At 42.5% G+C, this 24,208-nt stretch overlaps 1 protein-coding gene across 3 annotated transcripts in view; it reads right to left on the bottom strand.

Moving 5' to 3' along the window:
- The window catches only part of LOC121534923 (activated CDC42 kinase 1), a 72,554-nt gene extending 50,940 nt beyond the window's left edge, over positions 1-21,614 (bottom strand). For 2 of the 3 annotated variants that reach the window (XM_041841545.2, XM_041841547.2), the window contains exon 1: positions 59-761. In XM_041841545.2, the coding sequence (XP_041697479.1) occupies positions 59-121 (63 nt within the window). In that variant the 5' untranslated portion in view covers positions 122-761. Of the gene's footprint in view, positions 1-58; positions 762-20,353 lie in introns of those variants that run through there. The other variant, XM_041841546.2, reaches the window with a different exon arrangement.
- Positions 21,615-24,208: the final 2,594 nt, after the last annotated feature.

Raw genomic sequence — 24,208 nt, 5'->3', positions numbered from 1 at the left:
ATGACCATATCACCAATATCAAAACAACTTGTCAAAGAGAGGAAACAAGTAGACTTACTCTGTACACATGGAAGTGTGCCAGGAAAGGGAACGACTTTTTGAGCTTGTCGAAACGCCGCATCCCAAATTCTGTGTATGAGTGTCTGTTTTTAAATCCTCAGAGGCGCCGTTCTCCTGTGACCTGACAGTATCAGAGCAGCAGGATTCCCAGGTCTACCCCCGGAGAGGGAACGCTGTGCGTCCACCGATCCGAATCCCAATCCCGGGAAAGGAAAAGCAAAACTTTGGGAGCTTTTGTAGCCAGGCTACATTCCATCGCAGGGCAATCCACATAAGCTCCTTTAGTTCCTCGACACAACACAGGAAAAAAATCAAAAGAAACCTAAGCAATGGTCGAATGAGAGGGATAAATCCAGAGGAAAGCGCTTTGAGGGACTATTAGTTTGTCTGGCAGCTTTCCGAGGTTGGCTGAGATATATCCCAATGCTGCCCAGTCTTCAGTAGCCAAAGTATGTCAGCTTGCGTCGAGTTTGTAAGAGTCCTCTGACAGTCTTCCATGCAAAGCAGCAGGGTCCCTATAGCAGAACTTCGAAAACAAGTCCCCCTCCACCTCACTCCTCTATTCCTCCCCCTCTTCTCCACCCTCCTTAGTGTGGCCAGCTCCTGTCCATTCGTTTATCCATCCCCTCCATCGTGGGGCTAAAAATAGTAGCGACTTGGTTTTCGCCTCAGTTCACTCAGAGCAGCCAGCTCCAGAAGAGAGAAAAGGAAAGTGGGGAGCAGCGGAGCGTTTGACTCAGAGTGTGTGTATGTGAGGTAAGTTATTTTAGTGAGTGAATTTGTGTATTTATTTGTTTGTGGTGCACATGAATGTGTTTGTCTGTATGTATGCACGTTAGTGTGTGTGTGCACTGGAAGAATGAGCTGTTCCTTCTGTGTCGCTCTGGCTCTCTCTTCACTATCTCCTCTCTTTCTCTAGCTGGATGGCTGGTGCTGACAGTTTGGTAATTCCTGGTCTTCCCGCTCTCCCTGCTTTTCTCTCCTTCCCTCGCTCTCTTTCCCTTTCAATCTCTGCCCATCTCCTTTTCCTCTACCCCCTTTCCGCTACCTCCCCTGCCTTCTCCTCCCTTTACACTGTAAATCCTGTAGCAACTGATAATGTAATAACTGCCAATAATGTAATAACCTCTGCATTTAATGTAATAAATGCTGATAAAGTAATAAATATGCTGAACGCATAACGCAATAACGTTTTTGCGTATAATGTAATAATTTAATAATGATTATTACATTATGTGTTGATTATTACATTATAAAGTGTTAAAAAAACAAAACAATAGTGTAATAACTTCAACCAATAATGTAATAACTAAAATCACTCTTTCTTTAATGGCCTATTAAGTGTCACACACTTGAGGAACACTTTACATCCACCGCAGAATTGCAAGGTGAAGGGGGGAGAGTTTGACGAGTACTGAGGATACGAAGAGGCAGGACGCAGACATCAACAATGTTAAGGTTTACTTTACACTGAGCAAGAGAACAACAAAGAGCGAGTACACGACAAGACACTAACAATCACACACAACACAACACTAAACAGTCCAGGGCTATATAGGGATGGTGATGAGATTATGAGGTGCAGGTGAGCTGGAGGTGATTAGGGTGCGTTGGGTTTCCATTCCGGTGTTGCCGAGGTGGTGCGCTCAGACCGGTGGCTCAGTAGACCGGCGAATCAGAGCGCCCGAGGGGAGCAACTGGAGGAGACGTGACAGAGAGAGGGTACTATTGCGTTTCAATCTGACCTTGCAAACATCGTGTCGACAAAACTAAATAAAAATAACACTCCTCAATTTGAAGACACACATTGCAGTCATGTGAGTAGGCAAATTCTAATAATCACAAAAATATTCAACAGGAGTTTCACTCCTCCTTTCCCAGGCTTGACCAGGCCACTTTGCCTTACAGAGTGGAAATGGAACCAGACTCATGTCAACATCCCCCTCCCACAATGAGAGGGCAGATAGGCGTGTGAACAACAGGCACAACTCCGATATAAATTAATTCTGTGGCGAAGGCATTTTAAAATTCATCGACGTCATGAATGTGCATAGCCCTTCTTGAATTTCAACAGGGACAACTCCAATAGTGTTTTTTCTTAAAGTTGCCGGTATGTCACATGCCTTACAAATATATTATAATAATAATAATAATAATAATAAATAATAATAATAATATGCCATTTAGCAGACGCTTTTATCCAAAGCGACTTACAGTCATGTGTGCATACATTTTTGTGTATTGGTGGTCCCGGGGATCGAACCCACTACCCTGGCGTTACAAGCGCCGTGCTCTACCAGCTGAGCTACAGGGGACCACAGTTACCACAGAGGACCATATTACTACACTCGTAACAACCTAAGCATTACAAAACTTCTATTAGATCCATTAAGCCTCACGTATCAAAATAGCAATTCATGGTTATCTTGACTAAATTCGACATTCATTGCCCCCCATACAAAAACACCTCACCTGCTTAATAATTAAGGCTATGCTTAACGTGGACAGATTTAGGGCAGAGATATGACTCTCGCGTTGCCTCCCTCTCTCTGGTATGGTTCAGTTCAGTCAAAAACTGGGTTCACAGCAAACAGGGGATGTCCTAAGGACATTCGGTGACGTTCCCATTACGTCCCTTTAAGGGTTTCAGCGAGACGTTATCCAACTCTAGGAACATTAAAACATGACGTTAACCTCAGGACCATAAGAGGACGTTCAGTACAGGTCCCTGTTTGGTCGGAGTATAATGTTATAATAAGGTATTTTGATGTCCATTAGGGAATGTTATGAAAAGGTTATATTTGGTTCTCATAGGAAATTATCCAAGGGACACTCAATGAACGTTTCATGATGGTCAAGAAGACGTTGCATGATTGTCCCAAGGGAACGTTCTCTGAGGGACCTTTGTCTAGTTCCCTGTAAGTTACCAGGACGTCACTGAGGACTATGTCCGGACCTTTGTAGAACGTTCTCAGAACTTTCATTTTATTGGTCATTAGGACGTTGCGTGATGGTCCCAAGGGAATGTCTCTTCAAACAAACATTTGTTGTTAGGACATCCCAGGAACGTCACGAAATGTTCCCCTAAAGTGGTCAGGACCTTGTGTCATGGTCCTCCGAATGTTTTGTCTAGTTCCCGGTTTGTCCCGGGGACAAACCCAAATACATTTTTAGGACGTTCTTGGGATGTTGTGTCATGGTCCCCGGAGGTTTGTGTCCCTTGATGGTCCCAGGTGTGCCAAACCATTATAAAGTAAAGTAATTCAATGGTTTGGGGGTTTTAAGGTAAGTGGTACGCTGTTCAGCTAAAATAGTGTATAGCTCTTAAATCAATGGCAACATGATTACATTTGGCATGACCACTTCCTGAATTTTCAATATGACCCCACCTGGGATTTAAACTCACATCATCTGGATTTGGGGTATGCTGATCTTACGTACTAAAAACTTCCCTGGGACAAACTGGGAACTAGACAAAACCTCCAGGGGACCATGACACATTGTCCCAAGAACATCCTAAAAACATGTTTTGCATGTACATTGATTAATTGATTGATTAATCTTATGCTACACAAAGATAAATAAATGTCTAAACTAAGCCAATCATTTAGTTACATTTTTTGCACCCGTTACTGAAATGGTTGTTCCAGTTTAAATGGCTTAGGTAGTCTTCTCACACTGTTCCAAGTCTCGCGTAGCCACACCTCCAATCACGTCGCTGTCACACCTCCCTTGGTGGTCTGGAGAATTTTGTACTGCTTAAACTGTTTGAATGGTCCGCTGGTCCGAGATTTGGATTGGATGATGACATTTCAAGAACTCTCCCCCCACGTGCCTGTCGGTGCTACGTGTTATGTTCGTCACCGTTTTCAGACCGGGAAGGACAGACACATTTTGCAGAGAGTTGTTCTGTATGAGAGTTTGCAACATTGCAGAAAACCTGGAGGAAAAGCTGAATTCTGTTTTCCCAGAAGTGTGCTCTATACACACAATCGGCGTACGTCAACATATTTTGATGGGATTTTCAAATCGGCGATTTACCGGCCATCCTCAGGCACTGTTGTACTTACAATCTAGTGAGCACTATTGGAGTTCCGTCTAAGCAAGGCATTTGATTGGTTTGACGTGTTGCGAGGCGTCACTGATTTACACCGGGTCTACACCACTATTTAGCTATTTTTCTGTCATGAACTTCCCCAGGCTTCCTGTTCTAGGGAAGCCTGGTTCTCGACGAGGCTACACTGTTCCTAACCCTTTCAGTTATTATGCGGTTGAAGAAAAATTCCAACTGTTGGATATCCTAACTCTGTCTGGATTCATAGGAATTACATATCACTTTGCAAGTCAGCATAAATTAGCGTTGCAAAATTCGGGTAAATTTTCCAGGTTTTCCAGAAATCCCGGTTGAAAGATTGCTAGAAATCCTCCAACCAGTTCTTTGTTTTTTATCTGGTATTTTTGGGAAAGTTACCAGAATTACCCTACTTGCAGGCCTGATGTTGCCTGTAAACCATGAGTTGCAGGCCTGATGTGGCCTGTAAACCATGAGTTTCAGGCCACTGTATTAGGGTAAAGCTAAGCCTCAAAATAAGGCCTTATGCGATATGTAATGTATTGTCATAAAGAGTTTAATTATAATGATGATATTCGCCTAGGAATATTCGCCTAGTGAAGGCCACAGGACTGAAAATGAACGAATTCAACAATTATGTCTCGGTCACTAACAAATACAATCATGGGTGGTAACTCCACAATTCACTCGAAAAGGCAAGGCACACTGGGAAATTATATCGGAGGTGCGGTTTAGTGGGTGCGTTACTGAACATTTTCAAGCTGATACAACTCAAATCTGGACCCCCTACTGGGTCAGTCAATGTTCCCTCTAAACTGAGCGCAGGCGTGCAGCTCCCCCTGGACTGATGCACATTAGAAATATCAGCCCGCGCAGAGAAGCACGAGATTGAACTTCTCAACTTTCTAGAGTTTTCCCCATTAGTTAACACTATCAACGTTTCCCTTTACGAACTATCCAAGACTTAGTATGCAAAACTAACTATGCAATAGATTTTGTTGAAGGCTGAATGCATCAGAGTATAATTCTGTTGCATTGACAGGCACAACTCAGGCCCGTACTCTACACAGACCGGTCCGCCATAAACAATCAGAGCTGCAGTAGGCCTATATGCAAATAGACCATTGCCATATAAGGATCTACGCCATTCACTTTTAACTGGACTGTTTTTACAGCATGAGCGGTCGTGAGTAGATGCGCTTGTTTTGAGATCAAAGCGAGAGCTACATGTAGCGACGTGTGCACATTTGTACATTTGTTCACATCCTTTGCTAGTTAGTGAGTTATTAGCCAAGCTATAGATCATTTATATTCAGCAATGGGGGAGTGAATGCTTCCTACAAGAGCACAAAACGTGTGCATTTCTAGACATCTTTGAAAAGCAAGTAAGGTAAAGAGCTTTGTATTTTCTTAATGGGGCAGTGCTGTATTTTGAGACAGGCTTGAATAAGTAGCCAATAGGCAGAGTGTAGCATAATTTGTCTGATTGTCTGTAATAATGGTATGGGAATAATTATGCATTTTATTTTGTAAAGTGGTTTCTTGCATCAAACAACAACATGTTCAGTCACCTCCTTGTCTGAAGGACAAGTGGATAAACAGGTTAATGTCAAGACCTGCATGTTTTCTTTTACAAATCTTATGGAATGTAGGCCTACATTGAACACCACACATTGGCTGCTACTGTAGGCTGAAAGACAGAACAGCTATTTCCATGTTAAAATGTTATGGGATCCATTTTCTCCATTGTTTTTGATGGTAGGCCACTGTGGTAGGCCTACATTATGATCAAATAACCACAGTAGCCTGCTTGACCACTGTGAAAACGAACTTAAAAAGTGTTCACAGTAAACGTGCAATGAAAGTTGTACAGAATTTTCACAACGTTCAAGTTTGCACTCCAGAAATTTGCTCAGTGACTGAAAGAATTAGAGGGAGCATTGGTCACAGTGACTATCAGTTTGAGTAATGACTACAAAATCACTAAGTAACTGTACTCAGATATATTAAGTGCAACGGGCTTCCTCAAAAGTTTTGAGTAATGACAGCACATTGGGGTTTAAAGTGTACCCCTACCCCATGTTCTCTCCCTCCTCTGACTCCCTCCCGCTCTCAGACGGCCAGGGAAGTGCCCCGTGTCGAGGACAGAGGCTCCATGGTATTCGGCTGGAGGAGCATTTGATCCGAAGCCAAAAGGTCAGATTTAACTGCAGGATGGAGAGCTCGTTTCCTGTGCGCCCTCTACTTATGTTAGGATCTTAACAAGCCCCCTACCCACCACCACCACACACACTCCTCCCCACTGCTCTCTCACTGACTCTCTCCTTCCCTCTCCCTCTGACCCAGTCAGCCCTTCTCTTGCCTCTCTATCTCTATCTCCCAGCTCTCCCACCCTCCCTCACCATTTCTCCCTCTATTCCCCGTCTGGTTAACCCCCCCACACACACACACCTCCCTCTCTCTTCTTCTGCCACTCTCCCTTTGCTTCTCTCATTCATTCCTCCCTACAGTCTCTCCATTCCCGCGGGACTGACGGGCCGACAGCATTTTCTTCTTTATTTGGTGCGGTCTTTATTTCCTGCCTGCTAACCCTGCAAAAATGTTATCTGTGCAGACTATAAACAAACCCATACCAGCTGTTTTTCTCCCCCTCAATGGCAGGCTGTTTTCTTTTGGTCCGTCACTGCCCATGAGTCAGAGCTATTACACTTTTTTTGTCTATCCTCGCTTTTCTTTCCTCTCCTTCTTTTTCACTCTCACACCTCTTTCAGGCTTCAGCAGAAGGCTTCACTCTGAGCACACAGTCATAGCAGCCAAAGGTATTAATTAGGGAGCTCTTTCTTTATGAGAGGAAAATAATGGGAAGGCTAGCAGACAGTAGAGAGGGTGGGAGGGAAGGAAGGCCGGGAGAGAGAGAAGTGAACGACAACAAACTGGGATCCCGTCGTCAAACAGTCTGCCTCTAATTAAAGGAGGAATGTCCGAGGAGGATCCAGCCAGTGCTGCTTGGCGATACGGCTAACACGAGCAAGCAGCCCTATACTTCTAGTTGTTTTCATTCCAAATGGGTACTCACACCAAAGGTGACATGGTGACCCTGTTGTGTTCAGTAAATGGATGAAATTCTTTGTGCGCTCACAGCTGGTAAGAGAGTGAGGTGAAGTCATGCATCTGGCTCCTGACCATCACCACAGGATATGACAAAGAGAGCTCTCCTTCCCCAACGCCCACTGAACAGGGATACAGTCTGGAAATAAACTCCCCACAGTACAGTGTGGTTAGAGACAGAGACGCTTTAAGAGAGACCTTTCCACCAAGTGAGCAGGTCTTATTGGTTAGTGGTCACATCTACCTCAGAATGCAGTGCGGCTCAGCATTTCTCAAGGGGCAACCACAATAACTTAAACTGCTGTCATACAAATAAAACGTTTTTGCACCATAACAGAATTTCTGCTTTGGCCAAAAGCAGGTAATATATACACTATCAGTCAAAAGTTTGGACACACCTACTCATTCAAGGGTTTTTCTTTATTTTTACAATTTTTTACATTGTAGAATAATAGTGAAGACATCAAAACTATGAAATAACACATATGGAATCATGTAGTAACCAAAAAAGTGTTAAACAAAATCAAAATATATGTTATTTTTGAGATTGTTAAAAGTAGCCACCCTTTGCCTTGATGACAGCTTTGCACACTCTTGGCATTCTCTCAACCAGCTTCACCTGGAATGCTTTTCCAACAGTCTTGAAGGAGTTCCCACATATGCTGAGCACATTTTCCTTCACTCTGCGGTACGACTCATCCCAAACCATCTCAATTAGGTTGAGGTCGGGGGATTGAGGAGGCCAGTCATCTGATGTAGCACTCCATCACTCTCCTTCTTGGTAAAATAGCCCTTACACCGCCTGGAGGTGTGTTGGGTCATTGTCCTGTTGAAAAACAAATGATAGTCCCACTAAGCCCAAATCAGATGGGATGGCGTATCACTGCAGAATGCTGTGGTAGCCATGCTGGTTAAGTGTGCCTTGAATTCTAAATAAATCACAGACCGTGTCACCAGCAAAGCACCCCCACACCATAACACCTCCTCCTCCATGCTTTACGGTGGGAACTACACATGCAGAGGAGATCATCCTTTCACCCACATTGCGTCTCACAAAGACACGGCGGTTGGAACCAAAAATCTCCAATTTGGACTCCAGACCAAAAGGACACATTTCCACCGGTCTAATGTCCATTGCTTGTGTTTCTTGGCCCAAGCAGGTCTCTTCTTCTTATTGGTGTTCTTTAGTAGTGGTTTCTTTGCAGCAATTTGACCATGAAGGCCTGATTCACACAGTCCCCTCTGAACAGTTGATGTTGAGATGTGTCTGTTACTTGAACTCTGTGAAGCATTCATTTGGGCTGTAATTTCTGAGGTTGGTAACTGTAATTAACTTATCCTCTGCAGCAGAGGTACATCTGGGTCTTCCATTCCTGTGGTGGTCCTCATGAGAGCGCTTGATGGTTTTTGCGACTGCACTTGAAGAAACTTTCAAAGTTCTTGAAATGTTCCGTATTGACTGACCTTCATGTCTTAAAGTAATGATGGACTGTCGTTTCTCTTTTTGAGCTGTTCTTGCCATAATATGGACTTGATCTTTTACCAAATAGGGCTATCTTCTGTATACCCCCCCTACCTTGTCACAACACAACTGATTGGCTCTAACGCATTAAGAAGGAAAGAATGGCATTTGCAACGGCAAGATTATGGTTCTATTCCCAGGGCCACCCATACATAAAATGTATGCACGCATTATGAATAGGCTATAGATAGTCTTGACCATTTGGGACCCCTTGGCTATTTCGCTCAGGACAGGTTATAGCCAAGACTTAATCAATATTTTGTTTTGTCTCATTTATTGACATGGATATAGCCTCTGTGTGATGGGGTTGTGCAACACAAAAGGCTATAACAAGCCTACATACAGAGTGGAATTCGCAAATACAACAGTCAAAATGCCTAATATAAGGCCTACAGTCTGTGCTCCCAAATACTGGAAAAAGTGCGATTCAATAGCTCAGGCAGTTATTCTAGACAAGGCTCTTCTGTGTCTTTATAGTATAATTCTCACACAAGTCATTTGCTGAAGGCCCAAGCCTATACTACGCCATCTACTGGTATAACGTCATTATCGAATGCAGTTCTAAAACAAGCTATAGACTTTTATTTTGGAAATGAAACCGGAAGCTGCAAAGCAACTCTAACGTCTGGGCTAGAGTTGCTTGATTGACTAGCTAACTTCAACTAGCTACGTTCGATTCATGTCCTTTGCAGATGCCACATTCCTAACAAAAGTTTGTACGTATAAAAAACATCTGTAACCGAGTAAAGGGAGACACAAAGTAAGAATTGAACGTGTAAATGTAAAATCATAGTCGTAACATTGGGTTTTTACGTTTACAGATCTAATTTAACGGTTACGTTTCATGCATGGCTTTTCTTAAGATCCTAACAATTTACGTATTGATTTTCTTTGAATCCTAAGAGAGCGCGAGAGAGAAAGCGGGAGAGCGAGCGAGAAAGCGGGAGAGCGAGCGAGAAAGCGGGAGAGCGAGCGAGAAAGCGGAGAGCGAGCGAGAAAGCGGAGAGCAAGCGAGAAAGCGGAGAGCGAGCGAGAAAGCGGGAGAGCGAGCGCGAGTGAGCAAACACCATGTTACAAACACCATGTTACGATTACAGACTAACATTTTAGGCTTGAACAAATCTTGTGTTGCAATTCTGACGTACAATAATACCTTTCAGAGTTTTGGCAGTTTCATCTGACCAACTAAAAAAAAATGGCCTGTGAGGAGTGCTACTCGAACAAGCATAACACAGTATATAAAAAACGGAAGTCAGGGAAACCGGAAAGAGGTATCCGGCACGTTTTCAAGGTAAAAGTCTCCATTCTCTATTACTTTACATTTAGGTAGCTAATGTACAACAGTGAAGTTTCAGTCCGCTAGGTGTATCTCTACAGCATGGGCATATCTCTGGGTGACGTGGACATCCCTGTGCATGCACCTTATCAAAATATGACTAATTCAATAATGCACCATCCCATTCTCTGGGCTCTGTCTGCATAAACAGTAACATATACCAGGAATAATGAAACATAGAATAATAATAGATGTTCGGTGAATCTATGAATTATGTATGACCACTGGAGTCTTATTTCATATTTATTGAATCACTCAAAATCTTGCCAAAGCATATTCTGTAGGAGGGGTTAATATGAATTTCAAATAATTTGACATGATTTATATGAATCGGGTCATGATCATATGGACTTAGAAATGAACAAGGGAGAGGTTAAAACGTAGGTTAAGTCTGGCATAAGCTTATTCCCAAACTTTACAATAACTCTGTTGCAGTGGTCTTAGGTAGTCTCCGTATAGTCTATTCCCTCCATCGCGACACTGCTGCCCAGTTGAAGAGCTTGTGATCTCCATGCAGCACCACAGCACCACGCGCCTTCGGAAAAGCACCCCTGAGCCATTATACCCTAATGTAGGCCTATTTGCCTACTAGCCAAATAAAGTGCAGAGCATGCATGATGCGTGCAACTCGTCATTCCAACATATTTGAACATTTAATTCATCCTTCATTCCGTATCTCATCCATTCAGTCATTTGTCTGAGTTGCAATAGGAACTAAATCAAAGAGAATAGAACAGTCTTATCCATTTGTTTATTGAAATTCATGTGTATTCAAAATTCTCAAATTCTCCAAAGTTCTTTAGCCTATCACTTAAATAATCCAATGTTTAATTTAGGCCTATCCAAATAAAAGGCTATCATTTTGGGTACTGGTGTCTTGTGGAATAATTTTAGAACTCTATTTGTGTTTTATAACTGTTTTTATTATAAGCTCCCCTTTAAAAAAGACCCCAGCTCACAGGCCTCTAAATAAATGTTAAACAAAATAGTTGAAGAAGCATGTGCAGTGGCTGATAGGGAAAACAGATCTGGCAATAAGAATAGGCTATAGATCGTCTTGACCATTTGGGACCCCTTGGCTATTTTGCTCAGGACAGGTTAAGACTTAATCAATATTTTGTTTCGTCTCATTTATTGAAATGGATATAGCCTCTGCGTGACGGGGTTGTGCAACGCAAAAGGCTATAACAAGCCTCATACAGAGTGGAATTCACTAATAAAACAGTCAAAATGCCTAATATAAAGGCCTCATTTTATTTTACGTTCCAGGCATTTTTTCTATTCCCACAGCAAAACGCAACAAAGCACCTCTGCAAAGGAATGGAAAGGAACAATCTAAACCTGTACTTTTTTGGGGTTTGAACCTGTTCAGAGATGTATTTTGCTGGTCGGAACAGTGGAACTAAACAAACAAAAATGGTTCTGTTCAGAATGAAAACGATTGGAAAATAATTTTGGATCCAATCCCTGCTAGTAATAGAAATAGCCCTTACCAGGTAGTGAACAAAAATGGAAAAGAGTTAGTGCATCTCTGTCGAGCCTTAGGCCTGTATTTTCTTAAAATGGCAGGATTAGAGGGGATTCTTTGAGAAGGTGTTGTTGACTATGCAATCTCAGACATGGACCCCTCCTCGATTAGCGCATTCACTGTCAGACCACAGACACCATTGTCTGACCACTGCCAGATTGTATTTTTTTTTAAGACTTCTTCACCAAAAGACCAAACAAACAGACCAACAGGAGTGTCTATGTGGTCACTGCACAACAGGAGAGGTAGAGACAGAGATGCACTTTTTCCTCTACTGTGAGAAATACTCCCAAATAAGATCATATTTTTTCAAGAAAACATCTCAATCAATGATAAAGATGTATTGACCGAAAATTACACAATACAACAGCAGTAGTGTTGTACCTGTATGCATGATTATATGTATTAGTATTATCATCACATCTGAAATTAACTATTTCATTATCCTGTTTGCATTGTACTGTATTTACTGAAATGCTGTGCCACTATACTGCTTTGGCAATATCTACAAATTGTATTTCATGCCAATAAAGCAACTGAATTTGAGACAGAGAGAGAGAGACAGACACAGACAGACACACAGAGAGACAGACAGACAGAGAGAGAGACATACAGACGGACAGAGACAGACAGACAGAGACAGACAGACAGACACAGACACATATAGACACAGAGACACAGATAGACACAGACAGAGACACAGATAGACACAGACAGAGACAGTTATAGATATAGACAGAGATAGAGGCTTTTGCAGCAATAGGCCTGTCCATGTATTCGTCTGTCTGTTCAGGCCTAAACTATACTCCATTATATATATGCTGACTCAGAGGTCATACGCAAACTCAATTGACAGCGATAGAGCCAGCCAAGCTGAGTGAGTGAGTGTCTGCTCCTAATGATACAGGAGCACTCCAGCTGGCCATTGAGATTAATGGTTATATGATTAATGTAGGCCTACATCATTGAAAACAGACCCATGCTGGGATCAACTTTCCAGAAATAAAGCTTGACAGATACTGAGAGGTTGCATGAATGACATTTGGGTAAAGAATTGCTGACTGGACCAGTTTGGGCAGAATATATATATTTTTAAAGACCTATAATATACACATACAGTACTGCATACTGTCATACATACAATAATACACAAACCCTGAACACAATGCTACGCCTTGCACACAACTTTTGAGGAGGTTCAAAGGAATAATGATGCCAGTCTATGCCAAGCCAGCCCACCTGCAGCTCCAGCATTCAGCCACAGGGTGGCACCAAACATGCTGTGATCAGGGTGTCATCGGGGTGTACAGTCATTCTACCATGTTTAACATGCAGGTAACTGTCAAAATAATAGAAACACTTGAGTAAATTAGGGATTCAAAGTATATTGAAAGCAGGTGTTTCCACACAGGTGTGATTCCTAAGTTGATTAAGCAATTAACATCCCATCATGCTTAGGGTCATGTATAAAAATGCTGGGCAGGCCATTATTTTGGCTACCAAGGCAATGCCCCATAGGATGACAATGCCCCTATCCACAGGGTCACGGAATGTTGTTTTTTTTAATGATTTTTTTGGGGGGGAGTTTGAGGAGTATGAAAATGATGTAAACCATATGCCATGGCAGTCACCAGATCTCAACCCAATTGAACACTTAAGGGAGATTCTGGAACGGCGCCTGAGACAGTGTTGTCCACCACCATAAAAAAATAAAAAAATAAAGGATTTTCTTGAGGAAGAATGGTGTTGCATCCCTCCAATAGAGTTCCAGACACTAGTCGAATCTATGCCAAGGTGCATTGAAGCTCTTCTGGCTCGTGGTGGCCCAACACCCTATTAAGACACTTTATGTTGTGTTTCTTTTATTTTGGCAGTTATCTGTACATCCAAGCAGGCACATATGGGTTCTACAAGTGACCAAGAACGTGCCTAAATGTGCCACTCCCCCTCCGTTTTGCACAATCCCAGGAGCTGCATTGAGTCAGAGTTCCCAAGCGAGGGTTAGTGCCTTTTCAGCCCTCTAGTTGGCCCTCCAAACTAAGAAAATCGACATGCAGCCTTCCTGTCGAGTGGTTATACAAAACTCCCATAAAGCCCTGTGACCCAAGGCTCTAAAGTTGCTTCAGGAAGATGGCTGACAAAATACTAGGATGGAAACAAATGTAAGTAATTATAACAAATCCTGCATAAAATGTACAGTTAAAAGGAATGTTAATTCATGTAGAGAAACGACTATACATATTTTTGGGTCAAAGTACATTTTTAAAAAATCGCTATTTAACAAACTAGATGACTAGCTACCATTAGCCAACTAGCTATACATTTAGCTTGCTATATGGGCGTTTGACTTTTGTATGAATTGTAATTTGTGTTGTTTAATGTTTTAGGGACTCATGAGCAAACCAGGATGTCATCTTGTGAAACCCAGTGGATTAACTGGGAGATTGAAGATATTTACCAATGCAGGTAACGTAGCAGTAGTTAACTCACTTTTCTTGCTTATTGTGTAGCGGAGGATAAAATGACCTGTATGCTATGGATGTGTAGCTATGTAGCCGATCTGTGTATGGACCCTTAAACATTTGGTATAAATATTAGTTCAGAACAGTGGTTTTTAATTGTTCTAGCTACAATGCTTCCACTGGTAATGAGTGAGTGAAGGAAATGCGACTGTTACATGTCAAACTGCTATGGAATGAAAGTCCTGCTTCAGTACGACTCCACATTGAACCACAGCCAGAGGATGGGTGCATTACACCCAGTGGGTATACAACGTGATATTTCTGGTTGAAATCTGGTCGGGATGTCTTATAACCAGATCACGACGTCTTCTTCATGACGTCTTTTTTGACTTCATAAAAAATAAGTCTTATCTGTTTTTTGGTTGAAATCTGAGTCAACTACTGACCAGTTTTCAAAATGCTACTCAATCAATAGACACCAATCTATATAAACATGTGCATAGTGTTTGTGGGCCATGCACCCACTGCATATAAGACACTAGGCACCATTACAAAATTGTTAGTAATGTTATTTTTCAGCAGGGTTTGCATAATTCAGCTTAGCACAGTTGGCAAACAGCTGGCAGAGAGCACCAAAGCGGTTTAGGGTCTCGTGGCGTACAGTGCCTTCAGAAAGTATTCACAGCTCTTGTCTTTTTCCACATTTTGTTGTGTCACAGCCTGAATTTAAAATTGATTAAATTGAGATTGTGTCACTGGCCTACACACAATACCCCATAATGTCAAAGTGGAATTGTGTTTTTAGAAATGTTTACAAATTAATCAAAAATCAAAAGCTGAAATGTCTTGAGTCAATAAGTATTCACCCCCTTCGTTATGGCATGATTTTTGAATAACTACCTAACCTCTTTACCCCACACATACAATTATCTGTAAGGTCCCTCATTCAAGCAGTGAATTTCAAAACACAGATTCAACCAAAGACCAGGGAGGTTTTCAATGACTCGCAAAGGGCGGCACCTATTGCTATATGGGTAAAAAAAATAAAAAATGACACTGAATATCCCTTTGAGCATGGTGAAGTTATTAATTAGACTTTGGACAGTGTATCAATACACCCAGTCACTAAAAAGATACAGCCGCCCTTCCTAAGTCAGTTGCTGGAGATGAAGGAAACCGCTCAGGAATTTCATCATGAGGCCAATAGTGATTTTAAATGTGTTTTAAATTTGTTATGGAGTGTAATGGCTGTCATAAGAGAAAACTGAGGATGGATCAACAACATTGTACTTACTCCACAATACTAACTTAATTGACAGAGTGAATTGACAGAATACAAATATTCCAAAACATGCATCCTGTTTGCAATAAGGCACTAAAGTAAAACTGCAAAAAATGTGGCAAAGAAATGAACTTTATGTCCTGAATACAAAAGCGTTATGTTTGGGTCAAATCTAACACAACACATCACTCTTCATATTTTCAAGCATGGTGGTAGCTTCATCATGTTATGGGTATGCTTGTCATTGGCAAGGACTAGGGAGTGTTTGTAGGGGAATAACCAGAATAGACCTAAGCACAGGCTAAATCCTGCGCTTGGTTCAGTCTGCTTTCCACCAGACACTGCGAGACAAATTCAGTAAGACAATAACCTAAAGCACAAGGCCAAATATACACTGGAGTTGCTTACCAAGACGGCATTGAAAGTTCTAGTTACAGTTTTGACTTAAATTGGCTTGAAAATCTATGGCAAGACTTGAAAATAGACTGTCTAGCAATGATCAACAACCAACCCGACTGAGCTTAAAGAATTTTAAAAAGACTAATGTGCAAATACAGTGCATTTGGAAAGCATTCAGACCACTTCCCTTTTTCCACATTTTGTTACATTATAGCCTTATTCTAAAATGGATTAAATAAATAAAAGTCCCCTCAATCTACACACACAATACCCCATAATGACGAAGTGAAAACAAGTTTTTAGAAATGTTTGCTAATTTATCAAAAATAAAAACAACTGAAATACCTTATTTATATTTACATAAGTATTCAGACTCTTTGCTATGAGACTCAAAATTGAGCTCAGGTGCATCCTGTTTCCATTGATCATCCATGAGATGTTTCTACAACTTGATTGGAGTCCACCTGTGGTAAATTCAATTGATTGGACATGATTTGGAAAGGCACATACCGGTCTATATAAAGTCCCACAGTTGACAGTGCATGTCTGAGTAAAAACTAAGCCACATTTTTCCGTAGAGCTCTGAGACAGGATTTTGTCGAGGCACAGATCTGGGGAAGGGTACCAACAAATGTCTGCAGCATTGAAGGTCCCCAAGAACACAGTGGCCTCCATCATTCTTAAATGGAAGAAGTTTGGAACCTCCAAGACTCTTCCTAGAGCTGACCGCCCGGCCAAACTGAGCAATCAGGGGAGAAGGGCCTTGTTCAGGGAGGTGACCAAGAACCCAATGGTGAATCTGACAGAGATCCAGAGTTCCTCTGTGGAGATGGGAGAACCTTCCAGAAGGACAACCATCTCTGCAGCATTCCGCCAATCAGGCCTTTATGGTAGAGCGGCAAAACGGAAGCCACTCCTCAGTAAAAGGCACATGACAGCCCGCTTGGAGATTGCCAAACGGCACCTAAAGTACTCTCAGACCATGAGAAAATAGATTCTCTTGTCTGATGAAACCAAATTGAACTCCTTGGCCTAAATGCCAAGCATCAAGTCTGGAGAAAACCTGGCACTATCCCTACGGTGAAGCATGGTTGTGGCAGCATCATGCTGTGTGGATGTTTTTCAGCGGCAGGTAATGGGAGACTAGTCAGGATTGAGGGAAAGATGAATGGAGCAAAGTACAGAGAGATCTTTGATGAAAACCTGCTTCAGAGCGCTCAGGACCTCAGACTGGGGCTAAGGTTCACCTTCCAACAGGACAATGACCCTAAGCACACAGCAAAGACAATGCAGAAGTGGCTTCGGGACAAGTCTCTGAATGTCCTTGAGTGGCCCAGCCAGAGCCCGGACTTGAACCCGATCGAACATCTCTGGAGAGCCCTGAAAATAGCTGTGCAGCAACGCTCCCCATCCAACCTGACAGAGCTTGAGAGGATCTGCAGAGAGGAATGGGAGAAACTCCCCAAATACAGGTGTGCCAAGCTTGTAGCGTCATACCCAAGACTCAAGGCTGTAATCGCTGCCAAACGTGCTTCAACAACGTACTGAGTAAAAGGCTGAATACTTATATAATAATAAAGTATAATACTTACACTTATGTTTTTGTTATATACAAAAATGTCTAAAAACCTGTTTATGTTGTCATTATGGGGTATTGTGTGTAGATTGAAGAGAATAAAACTACAATTTAATCAATTTTAGAATAAGGCTGTAACGTAACAAAATGTGAAAACGGTCAAGGGGTCAAAATACTTTCCGAATGCACTGTATATATATATATATATATATATATATATAAATATCACACTTACAGGCACCATAATTTGGTGGGCATATAATATTAAAACACAGATTATGGAGGGTTTTACGCACATCCAAAATCGGGAAGGTAAATCATTTTAATACATTTGGTTGTAATAAAATTAAAACGAAAAACAAGCAATCCAGGTTTTTTTTTTTAAACAACAATAAATACATGTACACTTTTACATTTTACATTTTAGTCATTTAGCAGACGCTCTTATCCAGAGCGACTTACAGTTAGTGAGTGCATACATTTTTCATGTAAAATGTAATGATATTATAAAAGTAGCAGGAGAAAAAAATATATGTTTTGCTGTTGAACCAGCCTTCGATATAGTAGGGAGGACTTGGATTCCACATCATAGAGGGGGTTTTATGCACGTCCAAAACAGGACCTGCATGGCTACAATAATGTAGGCATGTCTACAATGCATAGATAAAAAGGGAATGTCAGCTCACTGTTTTACTCCTCTCAAACTTTATATTTTAATAAAGCTTTGGTGATTAACATTTATTTCCAAGCAGTTTCAGGAACCAAACCCTTTATCGACAGTCTTGACTACTTCCCAATTGCATTGGGCAGACAAAAAAAAAGCCTTAATTGAGAGGGGAGGCTATGCTTGGTTTTTAATCAAATAAAATGGGAAATAAACAGTTTATGTTTCTAAATACAAAGTATAAAGGCACCCAAAGCACATTAGGCTACTCTTGTTCCATGCACATATGTGACCCGTTTCAAGAAGCTAGGTGTGTGTCGCATGTCACTACTTCAAAGGAGAAGCATTTTAATGTTTGTTTGTCGTTTTTTTATCAAGATGCATTTTTTCGCAGAAATGCCTTCTGGAACATGTGAACTTCTATGTGCCTTAATAACAAAATTGTATGCCATCTGTAAATATGAATGAAATCGTTAAATTACGAGCCTAGTTGGTTTAGCCACGGAAAAATTAAGGAACCTTCCCGCTAGCCATGATTGGCTGAGATAATGGATGGGCTGGACATGGCGAGAGATGAGTTCGGATTGGTCTGCCATGTAGCATGCTTCGGTCTATAACATGAGCTGCTCAATATGTGTGGATAATCCTTTCTACTACAGCTTTTTTTTAAAGATATCATGAACTGAGAACGTTTTGCTACTTCTCTCAACATTGCTGTCCTTAAGTTAATAGCGCTATATACAAAAATCTGATGGATGGGGCTAAGGCTTAAGAGGGTGTGAACGATGCTGAATGGGTGTAGATAAAGAAGAGCTCTCCAGTACGTACCAAAACATTCACGGGCCATTTTCTCAAAAGTGGGGTTACAAGTTTATCAACTTTCAAAGCAGAATTACTTTCCCATTGTTTCTCAACTGTAGTGTATGATATACAATTTTCGAGCTCCGAATCTCTACTTTTATCCAATGTAAAAAACACAAATTCAAATGTTGCTACATAGGACCGAATCCAGGTGGTGGGTCACATAAGGGCACTGTGAGTCACGGTTGGACAGGCTGCGTTTCAGCTGTCAAAATTCATGCCATAACCAACTGCGTTACCGCTAAAACCAGCTTTTGGTTGGACTTAAATATCCCTATCAGCGCTGCCTGAAATGAGCACTTTGGATCATGTTTTTAAGGACACACCTCAAACATTTCCACCCCGCCCATCTGAGCGCAAGCTAATAGAAGACAGGTAAATTGCCGAACCTGGCGTTAGGGCTGGAAAATGCCAGTGCGGGAGTTTTTACATGACGAAATATCTAACTAACATGCGTTTGACACTAACGCCAGCCAAAAATAGAGCCCACAGTCAACCAACATCTACGTACACACCAGAGCACCAACATTCTGGTCAGAGACAACGCACACCTGACTTCTTTGCAAGGTCAATATGTACTTTACATGCCCACCAAAAAAAGAGAAACTAATTGGGTAATGTACAGGTTATGAAAAACCTAATGTAACAAATGCAAAACACACACTTTTCTCCTCAGAAGGCACTCCCTGGCATAGCTAGCTCCTCTTTGGCAACCATATCCCTCCTCCCCCGACCTAACAGAACAGGCTACTCTGTCAGTGCAGAGACAGACAGCCCTCTAATGACTGCATATCACACTAATGAGAAGGAAAGAAAATGAGAGAGAAGGATGGAGGACAGAGGAGGGTGTGGGTGAGTCCTATCACAAAACCCATTCAGCAGCTCTTCATCAATGACCTCATGGTTCTGCATTCAATAACGTAGGCTGGGTGAGTGTGAGTGTGTGTGTATATGCGTGAGTGAGTGACTAGGTCATAGCAGACACACAGACCATTACAGATAGAGACACAAACAATATAGCTAGCTTATCCGTAAACACTGCATTTGTTCAATCAATGAGAGAAAAGGGATAGCTACGACTATTCTACCAGATGGATACCTGGAACACACACACACAGCATAAATTGAGTATAGACACAGAGGGCACATTAGCCTGGTGGTGTGCTTTACATTCAGACTTAAATACAAAGCACTAGACTTAGCCTAAACAAAAGGTACTGTCTCATGGAGAGATGTGAAAAGACAGTCATTTGTTAAAATCAGTCGACTTGAAATACCTCGCCCACAATCAAAATAATGACTAATAAATAATACACTGACTCCTTTCAGGTACACCCGCAAGAACAGGACCTGAAAGACAGGCACTTCCTGGCATGTCATAATGCAGGCTACATATTCTCCACCGCTAAATAGCTAGACAGCAGTGCTGTCAGAAAACAAGTGACCATCATGCCATGATAGGTGTGGGTGTGAAGGGAGCTACCTCCTCGTCATCGCTGGACAGTCGCTGGTACTCGGCCGTCTCTCCCATGTTGAGGTCAAACGCCGCCTGTCTGACGGTCAGTATGTTTGCCAGCTCTCCAATTGCCTCAGCCTCAGTCCACCCCTCCAGTATGTGTTTACTTCAACCGATACAGATATTCCTGTTTGTAGTACAGTAGCAGTGTAGGGACCCTAGTGAATAGGGATGTCTCTTTAGTTAGCTATAGACCTGGTTCCGCCTTGGGTTGAGACACATTCACCAATCCAGTGTGTGTTCTCGTGAACAACCAATGAAGCTATTCCTCTTAGCAGCGGATGGTCAAAGATATTCCCTTCTTCCTTTCTGTAGACAGAGGCCAATTCCTGGTTTGGGTGGGTCGCAGTCAAAAGGGGATGTTGTGGTCAGAGTCATAATGAGTGACCAAGTTCTTTGGTTAGGTACATTTAGAAGGATAGGAACAAGTTAGGAGTGTCCTCTTCACAATGGACAAGGGCCATTCCTCTGGGAATGTATTGACTGGTTGGCAGGTTGAGTCAGGTTCTGTGGAGGGGTTTCCTATATGCGAACGCAGCAGGATTCAGCTCCTTTGTTGATTTGCGTTGAAGGTAGCCTTTTAGAGAGTAGGTGTCAAAGGGTGACGGATCCCTGTTTATTTCCGTCTCGTCTAGTGGTAATGACCTTCCAGTCCTGCTCTCTCGCTCCCTCTCCCTTGCACTCCTCCTCCCTCATCCCTCCATCACAGGCTTGCGCGCCACTCGTTCCTTCGTCCTGCCTCAGTGCTGATGCATGCTGCACTTGTTCTGCGATGCACCTTTCCCTCTCTCTCTGTCATTATATTTCCACAGCATCCCTATGTCTGGCTTACCTTGTTGCCTTATTTCCCCAAAATACATCCAAAACAAAATCGTTGGAGGAAGGTGGCTTTGGAAAACAAGAGGATGTAGAATGAGTCTTTTACCCAAGGGCTGTTATTCATTTCACTCGTTTCTCCATCCTCCTCCTCCCCTTGTTTTTGAACAGCTGTCCACTCCGACCAGCAGCTTAGCACCGAGAGAGACAGAGAGAGAATCTGGGTGTGTTTTCTGGTGCCGTTTTCAACGAACTCCCTGATTGCTCCGTTGAAGCCGACAGTTAATCCCTTGTTATTATAGTTTTTTCAATTTCCTTCCCAATCCTTTTTTTTCCTCCCCATGTTTTGGGGTCCCAGCTGGTCGGTGATTTGGTGAGTGGTCGCCTCCCCACCGCCACGGCGATAGCAGAACCCCCCCTGCCTGGTCGTCGTAGTCACGGTGATCTCCAGTCAGCGGTGGTCCTGAGAGGAGCAGCCAATGAGGTGGCAGGAGGCGGAGACAGGCACTAATGAGGAGCACTAATCCTCCCCGGAGATGGTGAAAAACACAGCCACGATGGACGGTGTGTGTGTGTGTGGGTGTGTGTGTGTGTGTGTGTGTGTGCATGCATGCATGTGCGTAGAAAGCACCTCTCCACTATGGGAGGGAGGGAGGGGGGGGGGCATCTGGAAGCTAGCGGAGCGGACATCTGGATGAAGGGGGGAGTAGAGAGAGAACGAACGAAAAAAAACTAGAGAACAAGAGGCAGAAACAGTTTATCTGCGTGCCTACTGATTCTCTCTCCGCAATCTAACCCTGACGGTAGAGTCATTGTCTCGATGGCACTGACCAAGGCATTAGCACTGCGGTTGTTGACTTTCTCTCTCCCCCCTCTCTATGTTTGGCCGGTCCAGTTCAGTCCTGTCCTGTTCCTGTCCTGGGGCCTGTTATTCGCAGCCTGCTGAGTAGGCTTAACGCTCTCATCCCCTATCCAGCTCCGCTGCTAAATCTGTTCCCTCCTGGTCCTGCACAGCAGGCACATACACACACGGAGGTAGACATAAACAAACTGTACAGGCATCGTCACCTACATAGTTGTGTCCTCTGCTCCTGTGACTTTTCTGGCCTCTGACTTATTCATTGCTGCTGCAATTAATCAGGGCATTGACTTCCCTCCCATTTCATGGTGCTTGAAGCTTTGAAAATATTTAGGGGAAACGATTGCAAACGACTCACACTACACACAGTTTTACAGACTTGGGAATAGAGGAATGCCCCATTCAACCCCTATCCTCTTCATGTAGGTTTGGATTGGGTCCGGGGGTCGATTAAGAATGTATTACAATTTCTTTAAATAACAAACGAGACTTTCTTCTACAAGTTGTTTGGCAAGGTAAAGACAGAAGGTCCAACCAGTTCCAGAATGAAGGCCCAAAACACACAGATAAGGACGTCAACCTGCCGACCCTTCGCCCTTGCTCCCTCGCTTTCTCCCTCCACTCCTTCTCGTCCCCTTTTCTGAACGAGGCTTTGTTGTCCTGTCCTCGCAGTATGCTGCTGTGGGCTCGCCCACCCCGTCTCGCAGCTCAATCCGTAATCACACATTTTTATTGGTCAAATCCGTGGGCTTAAACCTCCCTGCCTTGCTTCACTTTTATCTCACCCTCACTTCCACTCTCACAAAACGTTTTGTCGTTCAATCCCTCTCTCCATCCTCCCTCATTCTTCCTCTATTGCAGCAGTGGCCTTTCCATAGAGCTGTGATTCATTGATCAGCTGCTGTCCCTCTCCACCTCTTTCAGTCTATCCTCATATAGTCCTTTTTATATAGGTGGATATCCCATGCTGATGCATTTCTATGGAGTGATATTTGTTACTTTATTCTGTAATTATGTGTAAGACGCTCTGTGTGTATATTCAACATAACATAAATAAAACTATGATCTATAAATATAGTAAAACATTTAGTAAAAAAAACTCAGAATACAGATCCACAATGCACTTTTTGAATGCGCACACTCCACAGTTTTAAATGTTAGACATTTGTAAACATTTCCTCACAAATCATTTTACATTTGTTAAAATTGTAGTTTTATTTGTGAGCTATGTTGAATATATTTACAGATCATGAATTTGTGATTTATGGTGAATATTAGTGAAATATTTTTACGGATTATGGTTTTATTTACAAAATATTTTTATATATTCACAGATCATAGTTGTATTTGTGAGTTATGTCGAATATACACACAGATCGTGGTAGACATACAGAATAAAGAAACAAATCTCACTCCATTTGTTTTCTTCAACTCACATTCAATCTGTTACCGCTTTCTCTCTCACTTCCCATTCCATACATTTTTTCACTCAGTCTCTCACAAACAAAACACGTAAACACACACACACACACAAACCAGATGGCTGCATAATCAACAGCAATGTCATTAAACACGTCTCCCCCGTCCGGATCTCTTCACCCTCATTCTCACATCAGCACAACCACCAAATCCCCCCCACAATACTCACAGGGATAAGTATTCCCCAATTTCCAAATCAGAAGCATAAAATACAGGACCTTACTGAGACAGAAACATGGTGGTGTGTGAGACGAAGAGAGAGTGGGAGACAGCAAAAGGAAGTGTGGAGGCATGCGTGGGCCAGGCCGGACCAGGCTGAGCTGAGCCGTGCTGGGTCACTGCCTCACTGATTAAGTTAACACGCTCCATTAATGGCCAAATCAGGTTTAGGATGGGGGGGGAACCTCCCCTTTTAGCATTTGTTTGTAAAGTAGGAGAAAATAAAAGACCGGCAACATTGCTAAACACATTCAAAAAACACTTCAAGGTGATTGACAAGGCCCCCCAAAAATCTTAGTTAATAACCAAGAGTTCTATTGTAAAACTTAAACCCTCTTGAAAACTGTTTGACCACTCACCAACCCCTTTTTGAACTGTAACTGTACTTTCTGGTTCCATTTGCCCGCCATTTTGTCTCAAGGGAGACATTTCGCCGGGGCCTGTTAAAC

This window comes from Coregonus clupeaformis, chromosome 21, assembly GCF_020615455.1.
Source record: "Coregonus clupeaformis isolate EN_2021a chromosome 21, ASM2061545v1, whole genome shotgun sequence".
Lineage (NCBI taxonomy): Eukaryota > Metazoa > Chordata > Actinopteri > Salmoniformes > Salmonidae > Coregonus > Coregonus clupeaformis.
The sequence above is the reverse complement of the archived record's forward strand: the minus strand, read 5'-3'. Positions and strand labels throughout refer to the sequence as shown.